Source organism: Schistocerca nitens, chromosome 1 (genome assembly GCF_023898315.1).
Source record: "Schistocerca nitens isolate TAMUIC-IGC-003100 chromosome 1, iqSchNite1.1, whole genome shotgun sequence".
NCBI classification, from domain to species: domain Eukaryota; kingdom Metazoa; phylum Arthropoda; class Insecta; order Orthoptera; family Acrididae; genus Schistocerca; species Schistocerca nitens.
In genome coordinates, this window is record NC_064614.1 from 750,589,509 (window position 1) to 750,608,370 (window position 18,862).

At 41.2% G+C, this 18,862-nt stretch overlaps 1 protein-coding gene across 2 annotated transcripts in view; it reads right to left on the minus strand.

Annotated features, from left to right (window-relative positions):
- Positions 1-18,862, minus strand: part of LOC126260661 (cGMP-dependent protein kinase, isozyme 1) — a 606,719-nt gene that overhangs the window by 89,020 nt on the left and 498,837 nt on the right. For both annotated transcript variants that reach the window (XM_049958000.1, XM_049958005.1), the window contains exon 2: positions 13,495-13,700. In XM_049958000.1, the coding sequence (XP_049813957.1) occupies positions 13,495-13,700 (206 nt within the window). The remainder of the gene's footprint in view (positions 1-13,494; positions 13,701-18,862) is intronic.

The window sequence follows — 18,862 nt, forward strand, 5'->3', positions numbered from 1 at the left end:
CACAGTGTTCAGTGGTCTGCGTGTACTCTCTCTCTCTCTCTCTCTCTCTCTCTGTCTCTGCCGGCCGAAGTGGCCGTGCGGTTCTAAGCGCTACAGTCTGGAACCGCGAGACCGCTACAGTCGTAGGTTCGAATCGTGTCTCAGGCATGGATGTGTGTGATGTCCTTAGGTTAGTTAGGTTTAACTAGTTCTAAGTTCTAGGGGACTAATGACCTCAGTAGTTGTGTCCCATAGTGCTCAGAGCCATTTGAACCATTTCTCTCTCTCTCTCTCTCTCTCTCTCTCTCTCTGCATTGCACACACTTCATCTTACATCAGATTAACGACAATACTGTTGTCTTTATCTTCTTCTGTTTTCCAATTTGTCTGTCTGAATAATCGAATCAAAATCTCCTACACATACTCGTATAAACGATAAATTGGGTTCGGGAAAATGGAAGGAAGCTAGTATATCATAAACCACAGATTTTGGGCATAACATTTTACCATATGATGCACTATTATTGATTGTGTATTTGTCAGTGGCAGACGTCTTTATTATCAATGTTAACATTTTACCAATGCCTACATTGTTTCTATACAATAATTGGCAGAGTGATATATTTTATTTAAGAGATGTGCCTTTGATGAGATTTTTAAATATCTGGAGTTTAGTTGTCTTTTTAATTTCATCGGACAATACACTGAACAAATTGATTGCATTGTAGAAATTGATTTTCTCTGCCTCCTGTTTTATTTGTTCTAGGGAAATTTGAGATTACTTTTTCCTATTTTTACGTGATTACAAATGCTGCGGTTATTGCAGTAACCAGCCTTTTCCCTGCGGTTTCGCCAGAATATTCGTTTGACATATCTATGCAGAATACACCTCCTGCTCCTCCCCCCCCCCCTCTGTATCCAAAGCTCTTTTAAATTCTGATTCTAATACTGTATCCCCTATCTCTTCTAAATAAACTCCTGTTTCTTCTTGTATCACATCAGACAAATATTTCCCCTCATAAAGGCTTTACATGTATTCTTTCCACCTAACCACTCTCTTCTCTGCATTTAACTGTGGAATTCCCGTTGCACTCTTAATGCTATCAGCCTTGCTTTTAATGTCAGCGATGGTTGTTTTTATTTTCTTGTATGCTAAGTCTGTCCTTCAGACAAACATTTCTTTTTCGATGTCTTCAAATTTTCCTGCAGCCATTTCGTCTTAGCTTCATTGCACTTCCTATTTATTTCATTCCTCAGCGACTAGTATTTCTGTGTTTCCTTGAACATTTTTTTACTTCCTCCTTTCATCGATCAATTGAAGAATTTCTTCTGTTACCCATGGTATCTTCGCAGTTACCCTCTGTGTACCTATGTTTCCTGTCCCGGCTTGGCCCTTTTTTAGAGATGACCATTTATCTTCAGCCGTACTGCCTACTGAGATATTCCTTATTGCTATATCTATAGCCTTAGAGAACTTCAGCCGTATCTCGTCATTACTTGGTACTTCCGTACGCAACCTTTTGCCTACTGATGCTTCCTGATTAATGTCTTGAACTTCAGACTACTCTTCATCACTACTATATTGTGATCTGAGTCTATATATGCTCCTGGGTACATCTTACAATCCAGTATCTGATTTCGGAATCTCTGTCTGGCCATGACGTAATCTAACTGAAATCTTCCCGTATCACCCGGCCTTTTCCAAGTATACCTCCTTCTCTTGTGATTCTTGAACAGAGTATTAGCTATTACTAGCTAAAACTTGTTACAGAAAATTAGTCTTTCTCCTCCCTCATTCCTCGTCCCTAGCCCATATTCTCCTGTAACCTTTCCTTCTACTCCTTCATCTACAACTCCATTCCAGTCCCCCATGACTATTAGATTTCCATCCCCCTTTACATACTGTATTACCCTTTCAATATCCTCATACACTTTCTCTATCTCTTCATCTTCAGCTTGCGACGTCAGCATGTATACCTGAAATATCGTTGTCGGTGTTGGCTTGCCGTCGATAATGATAAGAACAACCCTGTCACTGAACTGTTCACAGTAACATATTCTTTGCCCTACCTTCCTATTCATAACGAATCCTATTCCCGTTATATCATTTTCTACTGCTGTTGATATTACCCTATACTCATCTGACCAGAAATCCTTGTTTCTTTCCACTTCACTGATCCCTACTACATCTAGATTGAGCCTTTGCATTTCCCTTTTCAGATTTACTAGTTTCCCTACCACATTAAAGCTTCTGACATTCCACGTCTCGACTCGTAGAACGTTACCCTTTCGTTGATTATTCAATCTTTTTCTTTTTCTCATGGTAACCTTCCCCTTGGCAGTCCCCTCCCGGAGATCCGAATAGGGGACTCTTCCAGAATCTTTTGCCAATCGAGAGATCATCATGACACTTCTTCAGTTACAGGTCACATGTCCTGTGGACACACGTACGTATCTTTAATGCAGTGGTTTCCATTGCCTTCTACATCATCATGCCGTTGATCATTGCTGATTCTTCCGCCTTTAGGGGCAATTTCCTACCCCTAGGACAAGAGAGTGCCCTGAACCTCTGTCCGCTCCTCCGCCCCCTTTGACAAGGCCGTTGGCTGAATGAGGCTGACTTCTTATGCGGGAAGTATTCAGCCGCCAATGCTGATTATTAATCAAAATTTAAACAGTGGCGGGATTCGAACCCGTGACCTAAAACGTTTTGATTATGAATCAAAGACGCTAATCCTAGATCAGCATATAGGAAAGACCAATTAAAATCAAGGGTGGTAACATTAAGAGTTATAATGAATTCTCACTACTGTTTTGTAAATGATGAAAGTCTATGTGAATGCAGCTCGCCGCTAACTTGGTGTAATGTTTTGTCTGTACAGAAGTGTATCTGTCGCCTTTATCGCTCTTTCACTCTCACACATAAATCGTTACAATAAAGTCCGGGCTTTATGTTTTCTTAATAGGCTGATCCTTGAAAAGACAGACAAACAATTATGCTAATTGAGGATTCTGAGTAATTTCTAGAATTTCATTCGCTCTCTCTCTCTCTCTCTGTCCTTTATCTGTGTACAATTTAAATCTATTATTTACATGAAATCAGCCTAGTAGAATCTCTGGTGGAGCTCTTCGTCTTAATATTCAGCGGCTGGCTTGCTAGAAAAGATCTTTGAATTTGTTATTATTATTAAGCGCTGCATTCAGTTGGGAAAATCGATCGTTTGAACAATTCGTTCAGTTTACGACAGATCTAAAATTTCAGATGTGGACGAAGCCTTTTTGGACGATTTATAAAAACTCAGAGATTGCAGGCTCTCTCCGTCACAGCTGAAACTTTCCAATTAATTACAGGGCCCAGACAATCATCAATGATTCAGACAGAGAACTCATTCATCATTCACTCTAGAATAAAATGGTCACAAACCTTATTTCTGAGGAAAATCGTCTATTGAATCCATTTCCGTACATGTTCCGTTTTCTGTGGATTTTCAGTCTCATGAAAATTGCTTTTACAGTCTTTCTTTCTCTTGACCTATCACGCTAGCGGCACAAACTTTCCTATTTCGCTTTAGCGCGAAGAAGAGTAAATAAATCTCTTTTAGCAATCCGAAAAACTCCCAACCGATACTTTCCGAAGCTGTTCCTTTCTCTCTCTCTAATAACCATGGAGCATACATCTCCGTACCTCTGTTGTTCCCAAAGAATAAACGTACTAGAAAAATACCTTGGCGTCGACGAGCTGTCGGCGCATATATTACTAAGAAATCTGATTAGATACTTTTCAAACGTAAATAAATGTGGATGATTTGATTGACCACTATTAATTATTGCGTGGTAGAGGATAATTTTCCGTGGGGAGATTACAATGCCCCTCGCAGCGAGCGAAGTTTGTGAGCTCAATTTTGATTCACCGAACACACTTCGCGAGCTATCTATTAGCGTGGATAACCCGGAAGTGATGATTGTCAGTCCTCCGACTGAAAAAGAATATTATGTTTGAGACAGACGAAGAAAAGAAATGTTGAAGACAGAAGAAATGAAGAGACAGGTACCGCGGCTGTATTGCTTTTACGTGCATCTAGGTGTTATGTTTGCTGTGCACAACCAAGGAAGATGATCTTTCATGAACTGATGTCAGGGTCTACCCATTCGGGAACTTTCTTAAGCAGGGAAACCTTGGAAAACCTCTTAAGCCTAGACCCCCAGCCTACGGTACATAGAAGATAGGAAAGCCTATAGAAGAACAAAAATAATTTTGAAATTCATCTCTAAAGGAAAGACAGGGATCAATTTGTATCACGATTTGGAAAAGAGTGGTTTGTGCCTCTAGCAAAAAAAAAACGTTTTACAATAAATAACGTAAATTCTCGTTTTACAATCTTGCTGCAAGTACAATTTCTTGCGGTGCTAAACTCCCCCGGGTCTTGCATGTCCCCGACGTCCACATTTGTAGTCGGTTTTCTACGCGGCCCCCAATGGGAAGAGTAGAAGGGACAGGGATACTCGAATTCACATGCAACATTCATTCCAAAAGAATTAGCAATGACCAAAAGGGAAACTCTTCCTGTAAGAGAACTGATTAGGTTGCACCGTCCAAGATTCTCCTTTTTGAAAGCAAAATCCTTATGGCTTCATGGATCCTTTTTGTTACGACGTACTTCAAGGAATTCAACCATTAACTAATGATGTTGCCAAAAGCATCATCCAATTTACTCTCGTTTGAATACTCCTTTTGACTTTGCCTCCCCACTTGTGCTTATAAGTCCAAAAATTTTAACAGATTTTCTATGACTGATTTGTTCTTCGTAATTTAAAGGATTCATGTAACTTACTATAGATTTTGGATTCAAATCATCGAATAATGGAAAGTGTAGTTCATTTTATACCAAGACATCATCCATATTTCCTTGATAAGTCATATAATTTAGCTATACTCAAAACTTTTTATTCTAAATACATATATTTATACGCTTGAGTGCTGAAATGTAAAAGTTATTAGCATTGAGGAATGCGGATTCGCTTCTTTCATTTGCTCTCTGATTCATACTGTGTTCATCCATGTTCACATATGGAAATGGATTTTTCACACAAAATTCTCAAACGAACACGAACCATTAAATTACTACTGAATCTAGGAATATTACTTTCTTTAATCATTCATTAATAAATTAAAAACTCTTAACTTCTAATTATAACACCTATTCCTTTTAGAGTTTAACATGAATCAGTTTATCCTCGCGTTTGGTGCGAGTCTCTTACAAAGCATATCTGTGTCGTCTCTATCGATTTTAATTCTCGCGCCGACGTCAACTGTTTTGCGCGGGAAATTATCTTTGTGGCGTTAACCGTCACTCACGATTCACTACCACAACACATTCCTTCACACATTTACACATCTAAGCATTCACATGGGATTATATATGAATATTCACTCGGAACCTCATCTGATTATTCAGCGTCATTTGCGGGAAACATTTCATTCTTCTTGAAGGTCAGCTAGATCCTCAATCATTCTTGATGACATTAGCAATGCTAAAGTTCTCTCTTCACCCAAACAGGTGAAGCCTATCTCCACTATCTTCTTTACAACACTCGATAATAATAGTTAGTCACTATTTCTATACTCTATGTCACTGATTAACTATTTCAATTTAAAGGTTTCTATCACTACACACACAGATTATTGTTATGTTTTTTACGAGCGTTCATTTCTGTCACTCGGAACACCATTCCTCCCTATCTTCTAATCTTCATTATACTTTTTTAAGTCGTTATGAGAAAATAACCGTTTTATTTTGTTCGATCCCGGGTATGCTAACAGATAAGCTCCAGGATTCGGAATTTGTAGGATAATGTATGGGCCAGTATACAGTAACTCCCATTTCTTGATACTTTTCTTTATTACGGATGATTTGGTATGTCGTTTGACTAGTACCTTCTCTCCGACCTGGTATGTCTGTACCCTTTTGATTAATTTGTCATATCGTTGTTTTCTTTGATCCGCCTTTTTCGTCATATTTATGATAGCTTGTCTTATTTTTTCTTCCCAAGGCATCTCAGTTTCCTGAGTTTTGGGGATATGGTCAGTCCAGAAGTTTTCCTCTTTTGTTTCGAACATCAATTCACGAGGTGTATATCCCGTTGATGAGTGGGGCATGTTAGTGTATATCTGCTCAAACTCTTCCACATAATTTGCCCAAGCAGTTTGCTTATTATGGCAATACGTCCTCATAAATCGATTGAATTCTCTAAAAATCCTCTCAACCAAATTGCCTTGTGGGTGGTAAAATGATGTTAGTATGTGTTTCACGCCGACTTGAGACAAAGTCTGCTTCCATCGGAGTCCCGTGAATATTTTAGCATTGTCTGTTATGATCGCCTTAGGTGTACCAACATGTGGAAGATAATCTCTTATCAATCTTAATACAATTACTTTGGCTGTAGCCGCCTTTATCGGGTACAGCTTTACATATTTCGTACACACATCGAGAAATGCCAACACATATTTAACACCACCTCTGGAAGTAGGTAACGGTCCACACAGATCGCACGAAATTAATCCTTTTGGTTCTTGTACTAATATAGAGCATAATGGATGCTTAGTCCCTTTTGAATCTGGCTTTGTTTTTTGACAGATTATGCACCTCTTTAAGATCTCATGCACTCTGCGCTTTATGTTGGGAAAATAACAGTAACCACTTATTTTGTCTGCACATTTTGTCGCACCGAAATGTCCCCAGGTTAAATAAGTGAACCATACAAGTTTCTCTATTTGTGCCTCAGGTATACAAACACACCAACGGACTTTGTTTGGCCTTCCACAGCGGAAAAATAATACGCCATTTACCAGCTTGTAATAATTTGCCATCTGATCCGAAGGTTGCTGTTGTAACCTTTGAATGACACTTCCCCATTGAGCATCCTTTTTCTGTAACTGGGCCATATGCACACACAAATTGATGTAGTACGTCTTAAATGGATTTTCCTGCAGCAGCAATACAGGGAATTCTGAGGAATTATTTACTTCAATCTCTTTCGTTAAACCCAGCGGTGACCTTGATAGAGCGTCAGCAATAATGTTTTGCTGCCCTGAGACATGTACGATCTTAAACTGGTATTGTTGCAGAGCGAGCGTCCATCTAGCCAGTCTGGGGTGTAACAGTTTACACGTGTGTAAAAACGTTAATGATTGGTGATCGCAATATACGATAGTCTTTGACCCATATAAATAATAATGAAATTTTTTAAACCCCCAGACGACCGCAAGGGCCTCTAATTCTGTCGTCGTGTACGTTCGTTCACAGTTGGACAAAACACGACTAGCGAACGCAATAGGACAAAAGGTAAGCTGTCCATTTATCTTGCGTACTTGGAAAAGGCACACTCCAAGACCCACATTTGACGAATCTGTTGACAAGTAGAATTCCTCTTGCATGTCCGGATGGTACAAAAGCGGTGCATTTACTAATTGCTTCTTTATTTCTTCAAATGCTTCTTGACACTCTAATGTCCAGAGCCAGGGTACATCCTTCTTCAGCAAACTATTGAGAGCTGCTGCATTCATGGCCTGATTCGTTATAAATCTTCTAAAAAACGAGGCAAGACCCATAAACCCTTTTAATTGCCTCCTATTTCTTGGTGTTGGAAACTTACTAATCGCAATTAGCTTCTCCTTGGTCGGTAAAATTCCCTTTGCGTCAATTATATGCCCCAGGAACTTGATTCTGTTTAGTGCAAAATGGGATTTCTGTAGGTTAGCAGTTATTCCCATGGTTTTGAACACGTCCAACACCCGACTCAGTAAGGTAATATGCTCCTCCCAGGTCTTCGATGCAATAAGCATATCATCAACAAATACTGTTATCCTGCTTCTTAGTTCTGGGCCTAGTGCATAATCTAGAGCTGCTGTAAAGATTCCAGCACTAATGTTGAGTCCGAAAGGAACTACAGTAAATTGGTAACTTCTTCCGGCATAAATGAAAGCTGTATATTTCCTTGATACCTCATCCAGCTTGACCTGCCAATAAGAACTCCGCAAATCGATGCTCGTCAAATATTGGACATCCTGGAACCGTTGTATCAATTCGTCTATGTTTTCCGGATGTGTTCTCACTGGAATTATGATTTTATTTATTTCCCTGGCGTCGAGTACCAGTCTCACAGTTCCATTTGCTTTTGGCACGACCAACAATGGGGAGCAGTATGGGCTTGTGGAGGGTTCGATTAAACCCCATTTCAACATGCGATCTATTTCTTTTTGAACTTGAGCCTTTAACCTCCAGGGAACAGGATAGAAAGTTCTACAATATGTCTCGTGCGGCTTAACGTAGAGATGGCATATGTATCCCTTAATAACTCCTGGCCTTTCATCAAACACGTTTTCATACACTAATAATAATCCTTTGAGCTGCTTCTTCTGATCTTCAGTAATGCAGTCGGATTCATTTAACTTCTCATACACTAATTGACCGAAATCTCCTTTGACTTGGACCTCATTATTTACGTGCTGTTTAGAATTCTGTGCAGTCCTGATTACTTGCACACTGATCCCACTACTATATTTTCTGGTAAGGCTTTCTTTTTTCAACAAGTCCAACTCAATTTCTTGTTTATTTACATTTAACCAAATTTTTCCTGTTTTAAAATCTATTCTGCATCCGTATTGACGTAGGCTGTCGACTCCGATAATGCAGTCTACCACCAAATTTTTTACAACAAGGAATGTGCTTAATATTGCTACATTTCCGACTTCTACACTAAGTAGTGACTGCACTTTTACATTAGCCGATCTAGCCCCAACGGCGCCTATTATTCTGCAATTTTGAACTGGAAAAATTGGTACTCGTCTTATATTTCTGATCTTGTTGACTAGAGCCTCCGAAATAACATTTGTGGTTGCAGCTGTGTCTAAAACCGCCACTGTAGGTACAGTCTCCAAAATGACTTGCACTTCGGCTACTGCCACCTGTTCCTTATCCTCATCTTGGAGTTCTAAGTCCTCGGCCAATTCATCTGCCAGTAATCGTCCATCATTATACGTTAGGATGGGTGCACATATCCTGTTGCCCCTCAACCTATTGTTGACCGCTCCTCCGGGGCACGAGTGGGTCCTTACAAGTTTGTTGGATTTTGATTCGCCTGTTGGTTGAGATCGTCCGTCACTTCGGTAATTACCGGTTGATTCGCACTGATGTTGGTTGTTTGAGTTTATTCCCCCCGGTTGATTCCACTTTCTATTACCGTTATTGTTCCAAGCTTGCGGTCTGAAATTCCTTTCGTTTCCCCATACGGGATTGTATCGTTTCCCATTCCTGTTGTTCCTTGGATAGCCCCTCGCAAGACTATTGCCGGTATTATTATTGAGATTTTGAGGGGTTTCTCCACTATTTATCGATCTCTGTGCGTTCCCTTGCCTACCATTTGCCGGAGGTTCTATCTCCCTATATTGGAATCTATTGTTACGGGCTTTCTGGTTGTTCTCTTCTATAATGTCTATATGATCTAACGTCGTGAGGAACGACTCCAAGTCTTTATCGTTCCCGTAAATTAATTGATTCCGTATGTTAGTTGGTAATCTCGCCTTAAGTATGTTTATTATATCTGGCAAAGGCATAGGTCTGTCCCAATATCTGGTTTTATTTATATATTTTTCAAAATACTTCCTAAGGCTTCCCTTTGAAAAAGAGAAAGGCTCTGGGTAGAGCACCTCCTGCCTTAGGCGTTCCTGTACCCCTTCTGACCAGAACTTTGCTAAAAACGCTTTCTCAAAATCTTCATAGGTCGAGCAAACAGAAGTCATGTCCGAGGCCCAGATCGCCCCCGAACCTTGTATATACCCAGTAACGAAACTGATCTTCTGCCACTCCGACCAATTTCTGGGTAGCACTCCTCTAAAACTTCGAATAAAAACAATCGGATGGAGCCCCCTTTTGTCAGTGTTAAAAATCTGAAATTGCCGATGCTTTATCATTTTTTCTTCGGCATGGCAAAGGCTTTCGTAATCTCCGTCAGATAAAACTTCACGCGAACAACTAGCTCGTGGCAATTTAATATTTGAATTACTTACACAAGTCGGTATTGTGTGTGAATGTGCAGTAACTGGCTCTACAGACACTGGGAACTTCTGCTGCTGGCCTGTATTCATTTGTTCTGAGCCTTGTTGTGAAACGCGTATCGACTCTGCTATCGTTTGTTTCCAATGCTCGAAATCAGCACCTAACTGCTGTCGCACTTCCTCAAGTCCTTTCGCAAACAAATTCTCTTCCTGTTTGCCACATAGACTCTGGAATGCTGCTTTAACATTTTGCTCGCCATTATAATGAATTCTCACTACTGTTTGGTAAATGATGAAAGTCTATGTGAATGCAGCTCGCCGCTAACTTGGTGTAATGTTTTGTCTGTACAGAAGTGTATCTGTCGCCTTTATCGCTCTTTCACTCTCACACATAAATCGTTACAATAAAGTCCGGGCTTTATGTTTTCTTAATAGGCTGATCCTTGAAAAGACAGACAAACAATTATGCTAATTGAGGATTCTGAGTAATTTCTAGAATTTCATTCGCTCTCTCTCTCTCTCTCTGTCCTTTATCTGTGTACAGTTTAAATCTATTATTTACATGAAATCAGCCTAGTAGAATCTCTGGTGGAGCTCTTCGTCTTAATATTCAGCGGCTGGCTTGCTAGAAAAGATCTTTGCATTTGTTATTATTATTAAGCGCTGCATTCAGTTGGGAAAATCGATCGTTTGAACAATTCGTTCAGTTTACGACAGATCTAAAATTTCAGATGTGGACGAAGCCTTTTTGGACGATTTATAAAAACTCAGAGATTGCAGGCTCTCTCCGTCACAGCTGAAACTTCCCAATTAATTACAGGGCCCAGACAATCATCAATGATTCAGACAGAGAACTCATTCACCATTCACTCTAGAATAAAATGGTCACAAACCTTATTTCTGAGGAAAATCGTCTATTGAATCCATTTCCGTACATGTTCCGTTTTCTGTGGATTTTCAGTCTCATGAAATTTTCTTTTACAGCCTTTCTTTCTCTTGACCTATCACGCTAGCGGCACAAACTTTCCTATTTCGCTTTAGCGCGAAGAAGAGTAAATAAAAATCTCTTTTAGCAATCCGAAAAACTCCCAACCGATACTTTCCGAAGCTGTTCCTTTCTCTCTCTCTAATAACCATGGAGCATACATCTCCGTACCTCTGTTGTTCCCAAAGAATAAACGTACTAGAAAAATACCTTGGCGTCGACGAGCTGTCGGCGCATATATTACTAAGAAATCTGATTAGATACTTTTCAAACGTAAATAAATGTGGATGATTTGATTGACCACTATTAATTATTGCGTGGTAGAGGATAATTTTCCGTGGGGAGATTACAGAGTGTAACGGGAATCCCACTGTTAAAGTCAGAGGAGGGAGTGGATAGGTGGAAAAAGTACACTGAAGACTTCTATTGGGGGGAAGATTTGTCTGATGTGATAGAAGAAGAAAGAAGAGTCGATTCAGAAGAGATAGGGGATCCAGTGTTAGAATCAGAATTTAAGAGAGCTTTGGAGGACTTAATATCAAATAAAACACAAAGGATTGATAACATTCCATCAGAATTTCTAAAATCATTGGGGGATGTGGCAACAAAACGACTATTCACCTTGGTGTGTATAATGTATGAGTCTGGCGACTTTGGAAAATATCGTCCAGAAAATTCCGGAGACTGCAAGAGTTGACAAATGCGAGAATTATCGTACAATAAGCTTAGCAGCTCATGCATCCAAGTTGCTGACAAGAATAATACACTGAAGAATGGAAAAGAAAACTGAGGACGTGTAAGATGACGATCAGTTTGGGCTTAGGAAAGGTAGAGGCACCAGAGAGCCAATTCTGACGTTGCGGTTAATAATGGAGGAGAGACTAAAGAAAAATCAAGGCACGTTCATAGGATTTATCGACCCGGAAAAAGCGTTCGACAATGTACAATGGTGCAAGATGTTCGAAATTCTGAGAAAAATAGGGGTACGCTATACGGAGAGACGGGTCATATACAATATGTATAAGACCGAGAGGGGAATAATAAGAGTGCACGCCAAAAACGAAGTGCTCGGATCAAAAAGCGTGTAAGACATTCCTTCGCCCCTACTGTTCAATCTGTACATCGAAGAAGCAATTATGGAAAAAAGAAAGGTTCAGGAGTCGAATTACAATTACAATTACAATCCATGATAGCATTCGCTAATGACATTACTGTCCTGAGTGAAAGTGAAGAAGAATTACATGATCTGCTGAATGGAATGGACCTAATGAGTGCAGAATATGGATTGAGAGTAAATCGAGGCAAGACGAATGTAATGAGAAGTAGCAGAAATGAGAGCAGCGAGAAACTTAACATCAGGATTGTTAGTCACGAAGTAGCTGAAGTTAGGGTATTCTGCTACCTAGACATCAAAATAACCAATGACGGATGGAGCAAGGAGGACATCGAAAGCAGACTAGCACTGGCAAAAGGCGCATTCGCGGCCAAGAGGAGTCTACTAGTATCAAACATACGTCTTGATTTAAGGAAGAAATTTCTGAGAATATACGTCTGGAGTACAGCATTGTAGGGTAGTGAAACGTGGACTGTGGGAACACCGGAAGAGAAGAGAATCGAAGCATTTGAGATGTGGTGCTACAGACGAATGTTGAAAATTAGGTGAGCTGATAAGATAAGGAATGAGGAGGTTCTGCGCAGAATCGGATTAGAAGGTGAATATTTGGAAAACACTGACAAGGAGAAGGGACAGGATGATAGGACGTCTGCTAAGAAATCAGGAGATGATTTCCATGGTACTAGAGGGAGCTGTAGAGGACAAAAACTATAGAGGAAGACAGAGATTGGAATACATTCAGCAGATAATTGAGGACGTAGGTCGCAAGGGCTACTCTGAGATGAAGAGGTTGGCACAGGAGAGAAATTTCGTGGTGGGCCACATCAAACCACTCAGAAGACCGGTGACTCAAAAAAAGATATGACACACTTCCCAACCGAATCAGTACATGCATCCATGCCAGAGGGGATTAACGTCGGACTGAAAAGTGGGCTCGTACATTGAAGTTCTTTGCATATTCGACTTGAATTCGTCATCACTGAAATGACCTCACATACTGTCTCAGGCTGTGAACTTTCTTTACATTTATCTTACCCTTCCGGGTTCTTTGTCAGGCAGTTTATTTAAATGACCGTCGTTCATGCTATGAACAAAGTCTTGAAAATAGAACATCGCCAGAAACCACCCGGTCGTGTGAAGTGAACGACTGCGATCGTAACACAACCGAGGTGGAAAATGGGATTGTTTTTTAATAAATTTGTGGCTGTGGCACCCAACACGTAAAAACTTATACTACATATTTACAACACTATAAGCATACAGTGTGACGTCCACGTGCCTACTTTCGTGACTAGTCCTACATTAGCAAAGAAGAAGGCCCTCTTAGCTCTGCTGTCAGTGGTGAGGGTGAGTGGCACTGACCGGAAATCCTTATCGTAACGCTGTATCTGGATGTCATCGGCAGTCTGTCCCACGTCGGTGCTCTCGCCAGAGACGCCCTGCTTCTTGCTGGAGGAGGCGGCGGAGGCGGCCGCGGGCAGCGCCTGCCCCGGCATGCTGTGGTGCTCGTGCAGCGACGCCAGCAGGTCCCCATCCTGGCTGAAGCTGGTCGCCTGCTGCAGCACGCTCTGTACACACAGACATGGTGTCTCTATACTCAAGCTACACAGCAACGATGCAGAGGCACATTTGTGTAGCACTTCGTATTACAACAGGTGCAGCAAAGGCAAGAGGAAAATGTGGAATGAGGAAAGGGCCTGCACAAACTGTCCAACATATCTGTAGCTACATAGCCGTCCATCCATCCAAACTTCCCTGTTCTCACATGCTCTCATGGCCCCCTCCCCCCACCTCCTCAAAGAGGAACTAGCAACTTTACTCCATGTAGTCACCCACCAGATCCGTGACATCCATCCACATATTTGCAAGTAACACCCTCCTCCCAAAAGAGGAAGCATACACACACACACACTACCCCGTACAGCCAACAACCCACACATTCCCACTCACAGTTCATACCCATCCACACATACCTAGCCACATCCTTGCACACGATGACAATTCTTTAACTATATTAAAAAAAAAACGTAAATTGCTTACAAACACACACTTTATTCAGCATGTTAGTCTCACTGCAGATATTCGGATTTAGGTTGTGACAAGTCCGAATGCCTACCATAATTGGCGACGGATAGCGAAATTCTGCATGACCTACTGAAGTGTCGAAACATCGATGCTGTCGATGACCTTCTGAATGCCTGTTTCCAGCTTGGCAATGGTTTTGGGGCTGTTGCTGTACACCTTGTCTTTAATATAGCCCCACAAAAAGAGTCGCATGTTTTCAGATCCGGAGAATATGGCGGCCAATCGAGGCCCATGCTAGTGGCCTCTGGGTACCCAAGAGCCAGAATGCGGTCCCCAGAGTGCCGCTTCAGCACATCAAACACTCTCCTGCTTCTACTGGATCGAGCACCGTTGTGCATGAATCAGGGTCACTTTGGATAATGGGGATGAAATCATCTTCCACAGCCTTCCCATACCATTCAGTAGTCACCGTGCGATCAAGGAATATCTTACCAATTATTCTGTGACTGGACACTACACACCACACAGTCAGCTGTTGCGGATTCTCAGTCCCCCAAATGCGCCAATTTTGCTTATTGACAATCCCAACTAGATTAAAGTGGGCTTCGTTACTAAACCTAACCACAAGGTGCGTGTGCATGTGCATACTACTTCCCATCATGCCCCATGGCCAACCATGCAGTTTGAAAGTCCTAATGCAAACCGTTCAGAAGTTAGGATGATTTTATTTCATATAGTTTAATAATTGTCAGCCTGTAAGTAGGAGGCTTCCACAGACTAACTCACATGGGTGGTTGCCAATCTAGTTATGTATACCATTCCACAAATACCCCCAAATTCCTCAAAGTGAAGTCTTACATGAACTAACCCCCAAAGTCAAACAGCTATGCATGCATATATAACTATCAATGATGTATACCTATCCACAATACACCCCCACCCACATCAAAGAGGAGACCTACATAAATGAATCCAGTGAGGAAACTGTCCAAATACACATACATATACATCTAGCTACACATATGTATATATATATGCTCCCCTCCCACCTACAATGAACATTCACACACATATTCCCCCTTCTTCCTGAAAAGAAAACTCTATATACACTAACTCATACATCCAAGCATACTCATTCTCACGTAAAACCCCACCACACCCCTCCTCTCCCTTGCAAACAGCAGACCTACACACATTAACTCACTGGGAAATTCACCACCTAAGCCACAGGGTCAATCACCTACACATACACCCACCACATACACACACATGTGATGAAAATTGGTGCATCAAAAACTTACCGAATATGATTGTAGTATCGTACAGAAGTTGATTTGTAACAGCTGAACACAAAGAGCAACAGAGAGTAAGTAAACGTTGATGTGGCAATTATAATCCAAAATAGCGTAAATTATCAGAGTTTGAGAGTTTTTAACTAAACATGGAAAATAAGTGAAATAAGTTGATGTATGCCTGAATACAACAATCATTCTATTATCTTCTATCTTCTCTGTCTACTCTTACAAACAGTCTTGTAGCCTCTCATTTGTGACAATGTAGTATCTGCAAGAATTTGACTATTGCATTATTCCTACATTTCCAGCCGATATAGCTTGCGCCCAGACAAACACAGACACATATCATACACATATACACTCAAATTAATACCATGTTGACAACAAATACTGCGATATAGTTTGTGTCAGTCATACTCCAGTCATCAGAATTCACGCAACTGCTATGCAACTATGGCAGTTGTATATCTGTGTCTTCATATAGCATTTTTATGTGTTTGGTCTGAAGGCGGTTATAACTATTTTCTAAAACACACAGGGTACTATTCTCGAATAATTTATATGGTACATTGTCAAGATGATGATGGTCACATACCCTAACTAGAGGGAGAATTTGGCTTTCATCCAGGGAGGCAGAGCACAGTCCAGCCATCCTGAACCAAGCAGCACAATCTCTTTACCTCTTCTTCCGCTTAAAGCCAAATATAGGTGACGAAAATTTCGCACATTACCAGAATTCCAAAGAACTCCTCTGACGCCAAACGCCACGATACTAGTGTGATTATCTACCACAGCTGAAAGATAAAATAAAAATAAATAAATAAATAAATAACGTTTCGATATCTTCCCATTATGGGTCACTGGACGTGAAAAATTAGGATTTGGTAAGTTACGAGGAAAACTATCAGCTTTATTTATTGGTATTTTGTGTGCATACCTATTCACATAGGCGATACAGCTGATGATTACAAATTTTATGCTATGACATATGTAACATATAATAATAGAGTAACGGAATATGATAACTGGTGAATGAAAAACTTTTCTTGCATAACTGAAAGAGAAAAGAAGAAGATATGGCAAATGTACTAATCTGTTCTGAAATGAAATTGCTAGATCCGCTTCTGATTAAATGATGGGTTCTGTAAGATATAGATAAATAACATGAAGATACTGCAATATTGGCTGATAGACAATCTGCAGGAGTCTGCAGAAGCTCTCCATGGGAATACAATCAATGATATCTTCATGTTACTGTCCCTCCATGATAATTAAGCTGCATTATATATTGCAGAAGGAAATAGATCTTTCAGTTTGCTTATTCTCTTGCATAAGAGGACTCTGTAGCCGAGATACTGCTCATACGAAAACAGAATAGGTTATTTAATTTGCCGTCTCAAGGTGAGTCGAACAAACAATTTGGAGAGTCTCCGACCATTTCCTGTCTTTAAAGTAAGAAGGGACCTATAAACATTGTGAAGATGAAAGAGGTAGACTGAGTGACGTTAAAGGCTCTCCCGTAACGTTGTGATCTTTACGGCTCCAAAAAAGTTTCTTGCAGGAGCGAAATATCATTGTGTAACATTCACGTTAAAGTGACATTACTATAAACATGACACACACTTGACTGACGTCGCTGTACGAGCAAACAGTATGTGTACGAGAGCGAGGTAACTCGTCGACTTACTGGAGATGACAGTAAACAAATGGAAACATGGAAAATGCACACGGGTCATTCAGTCCATCGTCTTCAGCTGAAGGTTTTTGTCAGTACAATGTACAACAACGAAGACAAGGTAGAAATGCTGCTCATCTGTGGAGACTGACGGTCGCCGGTGAATTTTTGTTGTGTTTCAGTTAGTTTGCGGCCAATTCCAGCAAGTGGGGAGTTACGTTACTTTCATACACACACACTGTTTGCTAGTACAGCAGCGTGAGTTAGTTGGGTGTTATGTTTGTAATGACGTCAAATTTACTCGAATGGTACACGGTGATACGTTTTCGGAGAGATCTTTAGGAGAGAAAGAGGATTACCACGCAAGAAATAAAGGGTTTTGTTTAAAACAGACGTAGTGCTGTTTATACACGGGTTTTATAAAAAGTAGTTGCAACACTATTATAATTCGCATTAGACATTACTGACAGGCGTAAACCGTAGTACATGACCTCAACATAATCGACCCGCATCTCGGTCACCTTCCCCCACTCAGATGGAGGGATTCGTACACCGTCAGCGCGTCCATCTCGCAAGGGTTGCCCTACGGGACGGATGATGTCTTCTCTTGTGCTGTAGCGCGCCACAAAGAGGTTCCTTCATTTTGGCGAACAGGTCGTAATCGCACTGACGCATATCGAGTGAATACGGCAGATGTTCCAGTGTCTCCCAACCAGTGTCTCTGCACGGGTTCGCCCTGTGGCATCGTGCATTGTCCTCAAGGATGGTGGTATGCAGTGTCAGAAGGTGCCGTCACTTTCTTATCAGTACGGGACGAAGGTGATATCCCAACGGACTGCATTAGTAGGGTACAGTGACCGTCTGCCCTGCGGTACGTGATTCATGGATGTCCTTGCGACATCACCTTCGTCCTGTCCTGAGAAGAAAGCGAGGGCACATTGTGACACTGCATAGCATCATCTTTCAGAACAGTGCACGATGCCAGACGGCTAACCCGTGCAGGATCTCCTACGTACGTGGGTTGGAAGACACCGCAACACCCATCGTATTCACCCGATATGCGTCAGCGCGATTACGACTTGTTCGCCAAAATAAAGGAACCTCTTTGTGGCAGGCGCTACAACACAAGAGAAGACATCATCCGTGCTGTAGGGCAGCCCTTGAGAGACATCGACTGAGGTGGACAAGCTGATGGTATATGAAGCCTTCTATCTGAGTGGGCGAAGGTGATGGAGATGCGGGGCGATGATGTTGAGTCCAGTATGAATTACAAGTGTTGCCACTACTTTTTATTCAGCCCTTGTATTTTTGTAACGAAAAAAGTTACAGGGAAGGAAATCTTGGTCGTTGATGTCCCCCTGATAGTTAAGCTGACTATGCTACAAGTATAGCACCATTCTTATCCATCATCTATCAGAGATCATTGGAAGAGCGGAAAGTTCCACGGGATTGAAAGAAGGCCCAGGTCATAGCAATCTATAAAAAGGGGAGAAAATTAACGGCCAATTTTACTAACATCGATTTGTTGTAGAATCATGGAACATATTTTGTGTTCAGACATAATGACCTTTCTAGGCTCTGAGAATCTCATCTACAGAAACCAGCACGGTTTTAGGAAAGAGCGGTCATGCGAGACACAGCTGGCCCTCTTTGTGCTTGATGTACAAGCTCTAGATACCGGCTCCCAGGTTGATGCCATATTTCTCGGCATTCGAAAGGCATTCGACTCAGTTCC